This window comes from Bufo gargarizans, chromosome 6, assembly GCF_014858855.1.
Source record: "Bufo gargarizans isolate SCDJY-AF-19 chromosome 6, ASM1485885v1, whole genome shotgun sequence".
Classification (NCBI taxonomy): Eukaryota; Metazoa; Chordata; class Amphibia; order Anura; family Bufonidae; genus Bufo; species Bufo gargarizans.
The window spans coordinates 179,092,634-179,105,537 of record NC_058085.1 but is presented as its reverse complement, the minus strand read 5'-3'; the positions used below and the strand labels follow the sequence as shown (position 1 = coordinate 179,105,537).

General features: G+C 41.8%; 1 protein-coding gene across 1 annotated transcript; it reads left to right on the top strand.

Moving 5' to 3' along the window:
• Positions 1 to 1,878: 1,878 nt before the first annotated feature.
• On the top strand, positions 1,879 to 5,560 carry LOC122940180 (proline-rich protein 9-like). The gene is made up of 3 exons (XM_044296612.1): positions 1,879 to 2,041; positions 2,582 to 2,653; positions 5,362 to 5,560. The coding sequence occupies exons 1-3, from the start codon at positions 1,936 to 1,938 to the stop codon at positions 5,424 to 5,426; spliced, it is 243 nt and encodes an 80-aa protein (XP_044152547.1). The 5' UTR covers positions 1,879 to 1,935; the 3' UTR covers positions 5,427 to 5,560.
• Positions 5,561 to 12,904: the final 7,344 nt, after the last annotated feature.

Sequence of the window (12,904 nt, the reverse complement as noted above, 5' to 3'; positions counted from 1 at the left end):
TAAGTTTTTTTTTTATTTGATTTTTATTTTATTTTATGTGCCAACTTTCGGGGACATGAGGGGGGTGCACACAGGAGGACATGGGGGATAAATATGGTGGGATACTGTGTGGGGGCAAATTATTATGGGAGGGATTACTATGTGAGGGAAAATTACTATTTGGGCAGTGTGGGAGACACTACAGTGTGTACTGTGTGGGGGCAGTGTGAGGAACACTACTGTGTGGGGGGCAGTATGGGGGACACTACTGTGTGGGGGGCAGTGTGGGGGACACTACTGTGTAGGAGGCAGTGTGGGGGACACTACTGTATGGGGGCAGTGTGGGGGAAATTACTGTATGGGGCGTGTGGGGGAAATTACTGTATGGGGCGTGTGGGGGAAATTACTGTATGGGGGCGTGTGGGGAAATTACTGTGTGGGGAAAATTACTGTATGGGGTCAGTGTGGGGGACACTACTGTATGGGGGCAGTGTGGGGGAAATTACTGTATGGGGCGTGTGGGGGAAATTACTGTATGGGGGCGTGTGGGGAAATTACTGTGTGGGGAAAATTACTGTATGGGGTCAGTGTGGGGGACACTACTGTATGGGGGCAGTGTGGGGGAAATTACTGTATGGGGCGTGTGGGGGAAATTACTGTATGGGGCGTGTGGGGGAAATTACTGTATGGGGGCGTATGGGGAAATTACTGTGTGGGGGAAATTACTGTATGGGGCAGTGTGGGGGAAATTACTGTATGGGGGAAATTACTGCATAGGGGCAGTAGGGGGGAAATTACTGTATAGGGGGAGTGTGAAGTAAATTACTGTATGGGGCAGTGTGGGGGAAATTACTGTGTGAGGCAAATTACTGTATGGGGAAGTGTTGGGGAAATTACTGTATAGATACAGTGTGGGAGAAATTACTGTATGGGGCAGTTTGGGGAAAATTAATGTGTGGGGGCACTGTGGGGGAAATTAATGTGTGGGGGCAGTGTGGGAGAAATTACTGTATGGGACAGCTTGAGGGAAATTACTATGGGGTAGTGTGAGGGAAATTGCTATATGGGCGCAGCGTGGTGGTCCTTGCTATTGGGGAGGCACTGTAGGGGCAATTCTATTATTTCTGCGGACACTATACAGGGATTATTTCCTGGAGCACAATCTAGGGTGTTATTATTACTGGGGGCACTCTAGGGGACATTATAGCTGCTGTGGACACTATAGGGACATTTGGGGTGATTTATCAAACTGGTGTAAAGTAGAACTGGCTTATTTGCCCATAGCAGCCAATCAGATCTCACCTTTCATATTTGACAGCTCTTTTGGAAATCCAAGCATTTAGCTATATATGTCTGTCTCTGTGAGAAAGAGCAAAACATTGTGAAATATTTAAAAAAAAAAAGATAATGAAAATATATAAACATCAAAGTCCTAGGTGATCTCAGGGTGTCATATACCAATGTTACAATCAATTGGTACTTATTTGATTTGTGTAGAAACAATTCAGCTAAAAATCTATAAAAAAAATAAAAAAATATAAAATCAACAAATTGAACCCAAAACCAATTTCAAGAAACTTGCTCATCTCTAGTTTGCACGTATTAATTGTTATCACAAGGTGTGACAAACTCCTCTGTTTCATGCACATGCAATAAGTAAGGTATGTGATACATTTTATCTGTAATTATTTATGTCTAGTCATGATATTACTAATAATTTAGCTCATGTATCAATAAAAGAATGTTCCATGTGATATGAAATTAAGTTTTATTGCAGACATGTGTATATGTAAGCACCCTGTAAATGTTGCTGTGACCAGCCATACGAGGAATGTTTCCTGATTCCAGCTCCACTATATAAACCGAGCAGTCTGAAATCAAACATCATTGGGGAAAAAAGCTTCTACTCTTCAATATCTCTGGATCCAGAGAAAACAACTGAACCAGGAACCAATCATGTCTGGAATCAAAGGAGGAAAATGTGGCCAAAAGATCCAGTGCCAGAATCCATGCAAAGACCCCTGCCAAAAAGTCCCTCTCTGTGTAAATCCATGCCAAGACCGTAAGTTTTTACTATGAAAGCCAAAGCAAATATCAATTTTATCAAACACTATTTTATAGTTTTTACATGGATATAAAGTACATGGAAGTTTGAATAGATGTAATTTTTTGATTAGTACCTATATGACTTTTTACAACCGGATTCACAGGTCTGATGGATTTAGATGTTCATTCTCCCAGAATTCCTTGGTTTACTCAATGGTTGCACAATTCTTTCTCTAGTAATTTGAATGATATGAAACACCATATAAAATTTAGCATTCTGATGTAGGAATCAACCACTATATTATAGGAGCTCGGCTAATTTGTAAGAACCATGCCTGATGACCAGCTTGTTGACTGTTTCCAATGTTGCATAAACATCCATCTAGATTATGTCCATGTATGAACTGTAAAATGGTGTATAAATGTGGACATGCTTTCTGATATATTACCACCAGTTTATAAGGTCTGTTAATACACAGTATAAACAAGTAACACAAAATTGTGCACAATATAACATCAGTAAATATGAATTTAATCCTATTCGGTGTATTTTTAGCATGTACATTTGGAATTCAGAATCATGGCTCTCACCATAATCATCATGGTCAAAACCGTTTCCACAAGCAAGGTAATCTTTAAGCTGTAAATCTGTAAACTGTAAGACATTTACTTTTCTGTTATAATAAATGTAATTACCGGTATTAGGTATTTGGTGACGTCACTGGCTCTGATGGGCGGGCTTTAGCAATGCCCTAGCCGTTTTTCAGGCTAGGGCAGCTCTAAAGCCTACCCATCAGTGCCGGTGATGTCACCGGGATCACTGCTGGGCAGAAGCCTTTGCCTGGAAGCCATGGAGACCCTGGTTCATCACAGGAACTCCCAAAAATGCCTTTGCCCTGCGTGATTTAGTGCAGTGCAAAGGAAAGCATCAGCTCTGAACCCGGACACCCCTTTAAGAGTCGGAGCCCATTGACTATAATGGGATCTAGCAGGGTTGTGGCTGCTTCCCTCTATTTATGCCAGGATTTGGGCGGACAAAAACTGTTAGTTACATGCTTTACATTTTTTCCAGCGAAATCCTGGTATAAATGCTAGGGAGGGATCAGAGTCCCACTAGAGCCCATTATAATCTATGGGGTCCGGCGGGCATTCTGCACTATCCGGCTATGGTCGATCCGGAGACCTTGTCTGCCGGAACAGTTTGCCCGATTGCTCTGCCTCCTGTGGGAATGAAGCCTAAGTGCTGTATTGTAACTGGGAATTGCAAAAGAGAAGATGAAACAGAACTAAGCATGCAATGTAATATGTTATCTGGTTAAAAACATTGTACACATACAGACTGAAACATTTAGATAAAGGGTCCCAGATACATGGGTATCAATGCATGGATTAAAGGGGATTTCTGAAACAGAAAACAGAGGGGAAGTACCATAAAATAACAGATTAAGAACCATTATTTCCTTGATAAACCGCCTGCCATCTCAGTATTGCACTCACTCCAATGGTCCACTTAGTTTTTTCATTATTATTTGCCTGGAGGGGTGATGTGTTGTACACCTGTGTAACCACTCTAACCACTGTAACCAATCAGTGAATAGCCGCAGCAGTGTATGGTGCTTCACCACTGCTGCGGTGGCACTGAAACGAATGAAAAAATGCTTATAACAGTCTAATATTGTGGGCACCAGGCTAGGAAAACCTAAGCTTCCTCATGCCTTATCTGATAACCCCAGTCCAGTCTCCCCTGCTGCCCATAGATCTGTTCTGGAAATGGTGAATGCTGACACACATCACATCCATGGCATTAAAGGTAATAAAGATGGTGGTGGTCACATTCACAGAGACCACTGCCCTGGACGTATTCTGTTTTGTGCTAATGTCACTGCATATATCTGTGACTAAACTGAATGCTTTTATCACAATCCTAAAAATATATAGGCAGGTGACGCTATGTGTTAATCTTGGGGTCTGTCATCATTAGTGTTGACATCATAGATCCAAAATTAATTCTTTCAAAAACTTCATTTGACCTTCATCTCTATAGCATTAACATGTATTGCCTCCTTGGAGGCAAAATTAGTTTCACCCAGAGTCATGCGAGACTTCGGTGAATGAATTTGGTATTAATTTCTGCATCTTTAAAGAAATTTAAAATTAGCAATCCGGAGTCGGGTTTGGTCAAGGTTTGATCTAGGTTCCAGAGTTTGATTTGCTAAAGCCTAGTTATCATCTTACCATGGATGTGCCAGTTGTCAGCATCGACTGTTTACAGACTGGAATCATGGGCAGTGAGGGGTAATGAACCAGGTAGCTCAGGTAAGACTTAGCAAGGCTACTGGCCACAAGGTTAGCAGGTTCTAGGAATTTTTATAGAAAGTGACCAACCACTTTAAAAGCTTTATAACAATGTCTTCACAAGTCTTGCTTCTCTTGTATAATGTGGTGCAGGAGCACATAAACAATTACAGCACAGTGGTGAAGGTTTCCATGGCCTGTGTAAGCCTACAAATGGATAGGCCGATGACACTATGAATGCAGCACTCAACGCCCCTTCCCCCTATGCCTCCGTTACTACTGCAACATAATTGTTTAGATGGTTCCCCGTCACACAGGGCATGCTATAGATTGGGCGGATCAACAGGATTTTAGTTGGTATTATGCATTAATATTGGTAAGCTAAAATCAGAACTGGGGAAAAACATGGAAGAGGTTCAAACCTTTCCATTATAGTTTCTCTCTGTTTATATTTGACTTACATACATTGATACATAATGCTGTATTTTCCAACATATGTTAAAGCATAGGACAATTATATTTGCAAACCATGTAGACAATAGATTGGAGTATATGACAACTGTTCTGGTTTGCATAACTGTATACAGTACAAGTATGTGCGGGCAGGATGACGTAGGGTAATAATTGAGCAGTTTTGAGAGAACAGATTTCGTGCAACTTCTAGCTGATTAAAATCTCAGCTGATTTTAAAACTTTGAGTCCAGTGGAAGGTCCCAATAAGTGATTGACAGCTGTTTCTGTATGTATGTTCGCGCACAATTAAACCAATGCTCACAGGAATTTGAATAAACAACAAGTAATGCAATTTTTTTCCAACAATTTAGTATGTTTGGATTTCTCAGACTCTCATCCACCATAGTATGCAGACCACAGAAAGGACACTACAATCAATGTGACAATTCTGTGCTGTGTACTAATGGTTTGATCCTACAATCCAACAAGTTTTATGGAAATCATGATACATGATTAGGTTATGGAAGATGCATAATGATACATATATTATTATTGTCATGTTCTAAACTATTGTCTCTTTCCTTTCAGATCCCTGCAATCCCTGCTGTCCAGACCCTTGTCAGGATCAAGGAAGCTACTGCTGTAATAAATGAAAACCTCACAGTGCAATATAGCATGTCCTTCTCCTTGCCCTCATGTTCTTCTATAATAGTCTTCTCTGAATTACCATCCTTAAATCCAGTCTCTGTCTGCTGTCTGCAATACAGTCTGCTACTGAATAAAACATTTATTTTCAGCTGATACATTTGTTTTATTTGGGTACAAGATCATCCTCAACCAACACATATTTGATCTATGTTTCTCAGAGAGACATTAAAAGTTTCTTCTTGCAGCTGTTTCACAAAAGGTTGTTTATGGAACTCCATGTGCTTCTGATACCATAGGTGGCATACAGTTTCATTTTATTTTCATAGATTTATACTGAATCAATAACAGACATTCATGCTCAGCACCAAGAAACAGGCAATATTCGAGGTCCAGTAACAGGCCGAAGTTGGGGGCAGACAACGTACAAACAAATCTGAGAAGCAAGTCAGAGGTCAAGGCGGGCAGCACTAGGGCAATTTAAAAAATAGGCTAAGGTCAGGGCAGGTGACCAGAAATTGGAGTCAACAGTCAGACTGGAGTCAAGCAGGGAATGCACCTTTTCTCGTCACTAGAGACTAGGAATCTTAAGGCTCAGGAACCCTCCTACTGGGGAGAGCATCTTGAATACATGTGGATGACTAGCAATTTGAATGCGCACATGCTTGCCTTTTAAGAGACCAAGAGCTCCTGTGCCCTATGAAGCAGGTCTGGAAGCCTAAAAATCAGACATAATAGCCAAGGCCTATAGTGGATGGAACTACCAGAGTTGGAAGAAGAGGAGCGGGGGCTGGATGGCAGAAACTTGAGTAGTGCGCCCCTGTGCCTGCTGCATACACTGTATATGCAGTTGAACAGGAAGACTCAGGAACACAGCAGGTTTGAATGCTACATCCCCACCCCAACAGTTTTAATCATATCTGTATCAATGAAGGTTAATAGCTAGCTGACTGCTTCATTTGAGGACTATAAAGTCCCTGTTACAGTACATGGACCAATGCACAGACAATCAGGAATGAACCAATTTTTTACATTTATTGAGTAAACTTGAGCAGAGGTCATAGAAGCATTTACCTGCAACAATTATTTCCTTGCTATGGGGATGAACGATTGCTATGGAGATCGCTCATCCCCATTTAAATTTTTGGTTTTTAGAACCTCAATTTGAGTTTACAGAGGGAGATATGCTGCCGGCATATCATGATTTTATGTGCCGCATAAAAAAGGCAAAAACCTGATAAACAAGTGTTTGCTTATCCATTGGATAACCAGTGGCACATTCACACTCGCATTACTATCAACATTCATGGAAACGATCACCCCCAACAATCACTCCAATCCTTGACCTATGTAAAAGGGTCTTTATTGCTTTGTGATTTATTCTTGACACGCCTACAGCTTCTTTTCCCACTAGCATCCAAGTCTGTCTCTTTTAAATAATTTTTTCTATCTTTCTGAATGGAAATTTAGTGACAATATCAGTCTAATAATTGTTCATCTCACAATTTTTCATTAAACCATCAACCTACTTCCTTCTAATATAAACTGACTGCCCAAAAATATAAAACCACCAAATAGAAATGTTAGACTGTTGCAAAAGTCTGCATATAGTTATGTCTCATCTACATATGCAAATGATGAATGAATGATTAAGGTGGTCTGATTAGACACTGGGTCTTGTAATAAGAGTGCTTGATAGTGTTTCACTCACTGCCGTATAAAAAAGTTTTGAGAGGCTACTCTTGGGTAGTGTACCTCTTGGTACACTTGATCACTGACGGCTGGAGATGCCTCTATGATGCAATAAAGACATTTTGCCAAGTTGGTAAGGGGGTATCACTTGACCAAGAGGAGCAGGATGGTCATTTTGACTCCAGGCTGTTGGGAGCAGTGGTTATGTGAAGGCACTAAAACATGGCAAACATGCAGTGGCGAGCCCAGATAGACCACCACCAGTAGAAAAGATAATTTGAGCGGTCAACAAGCACAATCAGTTCCCACAGGTTCGTTGTCCACAATCTAGACAAAGGTGGCACTTTCATTACACACTCCTTTATCTGCCCTAACAATTTTAAGACGCTTAGCGGAAGAGAGTTTGATGTCACAGAACCCATTACATGCCCTGCCATTAACAGTCAGGTATTGTTATTAGAAATGAGCAAACTTTTCAAAAATTCTTTTTGAATGGTTTGCCGAATTTTCCAAAAAGATTTGATTCAATCTGAATTTATTAGTGATGAATTGCGTTAAAAACAGCTATTTCCTGGCTGCAGAGAACTTGTATATTGATGTAGAACACTGTGCATTGCAGAAATATGCATAGGTAGTCCGCTGTGGTAGAGAAATAGTTACTTTGTGTCTGTATTACCAGCAGTTGACAGGCGTCACTCTTAGAATCGCTTCATACTGTACTTCACTTATTTAGTCAGTTACAGGGCTCAAACTGACCAAATAACTGAAGTGTGAACACAGTGGCCTAGTTACATTATAGGGAGGGTGGCAACAGCATGAGGGGTCAACACAATGGCACAGTTACAGAGTGGTGAGGGTGGCAACCACATGAGGAGTCACCACAGTGGCCCAGTCACAGAGTGGTGAAGTGGCAAACGCATGAGGGTGACAAACACATGAAGAGTCAACATAGTGGTCAGTGACAGAGTGTTAAGGGTGGCAAACGCATGAGGAGTCAACGTAGTGGTCAGTCACAGAGTGGTGAGGGTGGCAAACGCATGAGGAGTAAACACAGTGGCCCAGTCACAGGGTGGGGGGCAACATCAGTAGCAGTAACAGCACAAGATGGTGGGTGGCACTAGGAGAACATGGCAGCAGAGGCAGCAGGTGTGTGGCATCAGTCGTGTTGCAGCTTTAGAATATTGGGTGTAGCAGGTGGCAAGAAGAAATGGGTCTTCTTTCACAAAGTTTGGTTGGCACCCAAAATGATCTAGTCCAGGGATCAGCAACCTCCGGCACTCTAGCTGTTCTGAAACTACAACTCACAGAATCTTCCTTTCACTTCTGTGGGAGTTACAAGAGCAGCCAAGTAAGTCTGCATGCTGGGAGTTGTACAGGGTGGGCCATTTATATGGATACACCTTAATAAAATGGGAATGGTTGGTGATATTAACTTCCTGTTTGTGGCACATTAGTATATGTGAGGGGGGAAACTTTTTAAGATGGGTGGTGACCATGGCGGCCATTTTGAATTCGGCCATTTTGAATCCAACTATTGTTTTTTCAATAGGAAGAGGGTCATGTGACACATCACACTTATTGGGAATTTCACAAGAAAAACAATGGTGTCCTTGGTTTTAACGTAACTTTATTCTGTCAAGAGTTATTTACAAGTTTCTGACCACTTATAAAATGTGTTCAATGTGCTGCCCATTGTGTTGGATTGTCAATGCACCTCTTCATTGTGTTGGATTGTCAATGCACCCTCTTCTCCCACTCTTCACACACTGATAGAAACACAGCAGGAGAAATGCTAGCACAGGCTTCCAGTATCCATAGTTTCAGGTGCTGCACATCTCGTATCTTCACAGCATAGACAATTGCCTTCAGATGACCCCAAATATAAAAGTCTAAGGGGGGTCAGATCAGGAGACCTTGGGGCCCATTCAACTGGCCTACAATGACCAATCCACTTTCCAGGAAATTGTTCATCTAGGAATGCTCAGACCTGACACCCATAATGTGGTGGTGCACCATCTTGCTGGAAAAACTCAGGGAACATGCCAGCTTCAGTGCATAAAGACGGAAACACATCATCATGTTGCAATTTCGCATATCCAGTGGCCTTGAGGTTTCCATTGATGAAGAATGGCCCCACTATCGTTGTACCCCATATACCACACCATGCCATAAATGTTTTGGTTCTAACAGTCTTGGAGGGATCTATCCAATGTGGGTTAGTGTCAGACCAATAGCGGTGGTTTTGTTTGTTAACTTCACCATTCACATAAAAGTTTGCCTCATCACTGAACAAAATCTTCTGCGTAAACTGAGCGTTCTGTTCCAATTTTTGTTTTGCCCATTCTGCAAATTCAGTGCGCCGATCTGGGTCATCCTCGTTGAGATGCTGCAGTAGCTGGAGTTTGTAAGGGTGCCATTTGTGAGTAGCTAATATCCGCCGAAGGGATGTTCGACTAATGCCACTCTCCAGTGACATGCAGCGAGTGCTACGCTGTGGGCTCTTGCTGAATGAAGCTAGGACAGCCACTGATGTTTCTTCATTAGTGACAGATTTCATGCGTCCACATTTTGGCAAAACCAACACTGAACCAGTTTCACGAAACTTAGCAAGCAGTTTGCTAACTGTAGCATGGGAGATGGGTGGTCTCGTAGGCTGTCTTGCATTGAAATCTGCTGCAATGACCCAGTTACTGCATTCACCAGACATCAACACAATTTCTATCCGCTCCGCACGTGTTAACCTCGACGACATGTCAATGGCTGTAAACAAAGACTTGGAAACTTGTAAATAACTCATGAAAGAATAAAGTTATGTTAAAACCAAGCACACCATTGTTTTTCTTGTGAAATTCCCAATAAGTTTGGTGTGTCACATGACCCTCTTCCTATTGAAAAAACAAATGTTGGATTCAAAATGGCTTACATGGTCACCACCCATCTTGAAAAGTTTCCCCCCTCACTAATGTGCCACAAACAGGAAACAGGAAGTTAATATCACCAACCATTCCCATTTTATTAAGGTGTATCCATATAAATGGCCCACCCTGTAGTTTCACAGCATCTGGAGTGCTGATGGTTGCCGACCCCTGATCTTGTCTGATGCATCAGGCACTGGCATGTGGCAATAATGGCTGATTCACACCTGATTCATCTTCACAAAGGTCAGTCTCCACACATTTTGGGTAGAAAGGTGAATTCTCCTCATGGTAACTATGCCCCCAGCCGCACTAAACATCCACTTTGATGCACAACTACTGGCCTGGCAGGAAATCTTGTCCAGTGCAAACTCGGCCAGTTGGGGCCACAAATCAAGTTATGCTGAACAGTAATCAAGGGGATCTTGGATGTTGGGTAGCAGAGTGCAGTCTAAGTATGCCACCACCTGCTGGTTCAGGTTCCGCTCCATGTCTTGCTTCTGCTGGTGGGTGGTTTCTTCAGTAGGCAGGTGAAGAAATTCAGGTTGAAGAGTGGAAAAAGCTGGTGAGATTGTTCCTTCTTTTTTATATATACCTAAAGGAGAACGGAGAAAAAAAAAGGAGAATAAAAGGAAGAAATAAAAAGAAACAGGAACGGGGAATGGATCCAAAAGCTAGTAGGCTCTCGGCAGACCTCTCTGGCCAGAAAGCGGTCACTAAATCCTTTGAAGGGACAAAAATAGATCAATTCCTAAGGTCTCCAAGGGTTAATACGAGAGGGGGACAAAAGGACACTGGCTTAATTTTGAGGTGATGGAAATAGAATCATAAAAAGTTCTTGGACACTTCCCAAGGGGAGGAGGGAACAGAGGTAGAAGACATGTCTAGGTGCCAATTCTTCTCTGCTAAAAGAAATACTGTCTGTGGTAAAACAGAATGGGGATCTAATACAGGGTATTACAACCCAACTCGGGTCTATCCAAGTTGATGTGGGATTGATCAGAGACGACTTGTCAAAAATTTGAGATAGAGTTAACAATGTGGAGAGCTCCATGGCTATCATACAGAATGAATCCCAAAAAACAAACACTGAGATTTCCACATTGAAGATAGTTCTCAATCTTCTTAAAAGAAAGGTGGTGGACCTTGAAGATAGATTACAAAGATACAACGTGAGAATCCTGGGGGTTCCAGAGGATCGCTGAAGATAAGAACCCTACCAAATTTATACAGATGTTGATCCTTGAGAATTTTGGGAGGGATCCCTTTTCTCCTTTGTTTATGATAGAAAGAGCTCATCGGATCCCAGGTGGCAAACCAATCTCTGGGAGACAACCTCAGACATTCCTTGTTAAGTTGTTGGTTTCAAGGGACAGAGATATGTTATTAAGAAGGGCAAGGGAATGCTCACCTGTTTTATATGATGGAAACAGATTGGCCTTCTTTCGTGATTTTTCAAAAGATATTCAAGAAAAGAGACACTCATTTATGATGGTTAAAAAGAGGTTAAGAGAAAGGGATATTAAATATTCACTTCGGATTATTTTTAAGGACACAACCTTATTTTTTGATACCCCGGACAAAGCCGCGGATTGGCTTGAACAAAATGATATGTGACCTAACTGTTGTAGGATCTGCTGAGAATAACAATTGGTAGAGGGTGTTTATACTCTCAATTTTTCTCTGTTAGCTAGCGGGGAGGTGCCGAGTAGTGGGGGAGTGTGGGAGGGATGGTCATAGGAGAGAGATCTGCTGCAACATGTGGTGGATTACCTGTATGGGGGGGTTGGGTCTGGGCTGTGATGCGTCATCCTTTTTTTTAATTTTATTTTTTCACCTAACTGTTCTTTATAATGTCTATCAGAATTCTGGCCTGGAACGTACAGGGTCTGGGGGATAGAAGAAAGAGACAAGCGTTTTTTGATCTGAAGAGGATCCATCTCCCAGCAATAGTATGTTTGATGGAAACGCACCTCACTGGGGAGACTTCCAGGGTGGTCGGCAGGGGGTGGGCTACACACACGTAGCATTCTACTTTCTCTATTTATTCTTCGGTGTGTTACTGTTTTTATACATGGAATGATTGATTTTGTGTGCGAGGCATCCTCGGTCGACCAGCAAGGAAGATTTGTCTTCCTATACTGCAGGATGATGGGGAAGACATGTATTTTGGCCTTTGTTTATATTCCACCGCCATTCTCTTTCTCAGTGCTCAACTCTTTGTTATTATTTATCGATAAATGTCCAGAGTGTCCAACACTCATTATTGGAGATTTCAACTGTGTTATTAATCCTATGTTGGATAGGGTTTCTACGGGCGTCAAGGGAGACACTCCTGTTCAGGGGTCCCCCTTGGCACGGTTTTGTTCTGAGGCCGGGTTTGAAGATGTTTGGGGACTTTTTGGGTCATGGGAAAAGGGCTTTTTCATGCATTAGTAAATCAGGCAAATCCATGTCCAGAATAGACCTTGCCCTGATGAATAGAAAATATGTGAGACTTGTAAAATGAATGAAGTATGAGACAAGGTCATTCTCTGACCATTTACCGCTACTCATTGAACTTTGTCTGACCCATGAGAAATACATAGAGAGACCCCCATTAAGATTAAACCCTTATTGGTTATCAGTAATAAAGAGACATGAAATAATACAAAATGAAATTAACCGATTTTGGGACACTAATTATGGCTCTGCAAAAATCCAGGTGGTACGGGACACTTTTAAGGACTATATGAGGGGAATAATTGTCAGTAATATTGCGAACCTGAGAAAGGAGTATGGGAAAAAACATAAAAACTTACAAGAACTAGTGTCCTCAGCTACAGAATCCTGTTATATAAATAAAACGGAGGAGAACAGGGAAAATATGCAGAAGACTA

What these genes read in the sequence shown, in the direction of transcription:
- LOC122940180 (XM_044296612.1), top strand. Translation starts at nt 1,936, where the DNA reads ATGTCTGGAATCAAAGGAGGAAAATGTGGCCAAAAGATCCAGTGCCAG. An exon ending in TGTAAATCCATGCCAAGACC is followed by an intron (nt 2,042 to 2,581) that starts GTAAGTTTTTAC and finishes GTGTATTTTTAG; the next exon opens with CATGTACATTTGGAATTCAG. An exon ending in AAACCGTTTCCACAAGCAAG is followed by an intron (nt 2,654 to 5,361) that starts GTAATCTTTAAG and finishes CTTTCCTTTCAG; the next exon opens with ATCCCTGCAATCCCTGCTGT.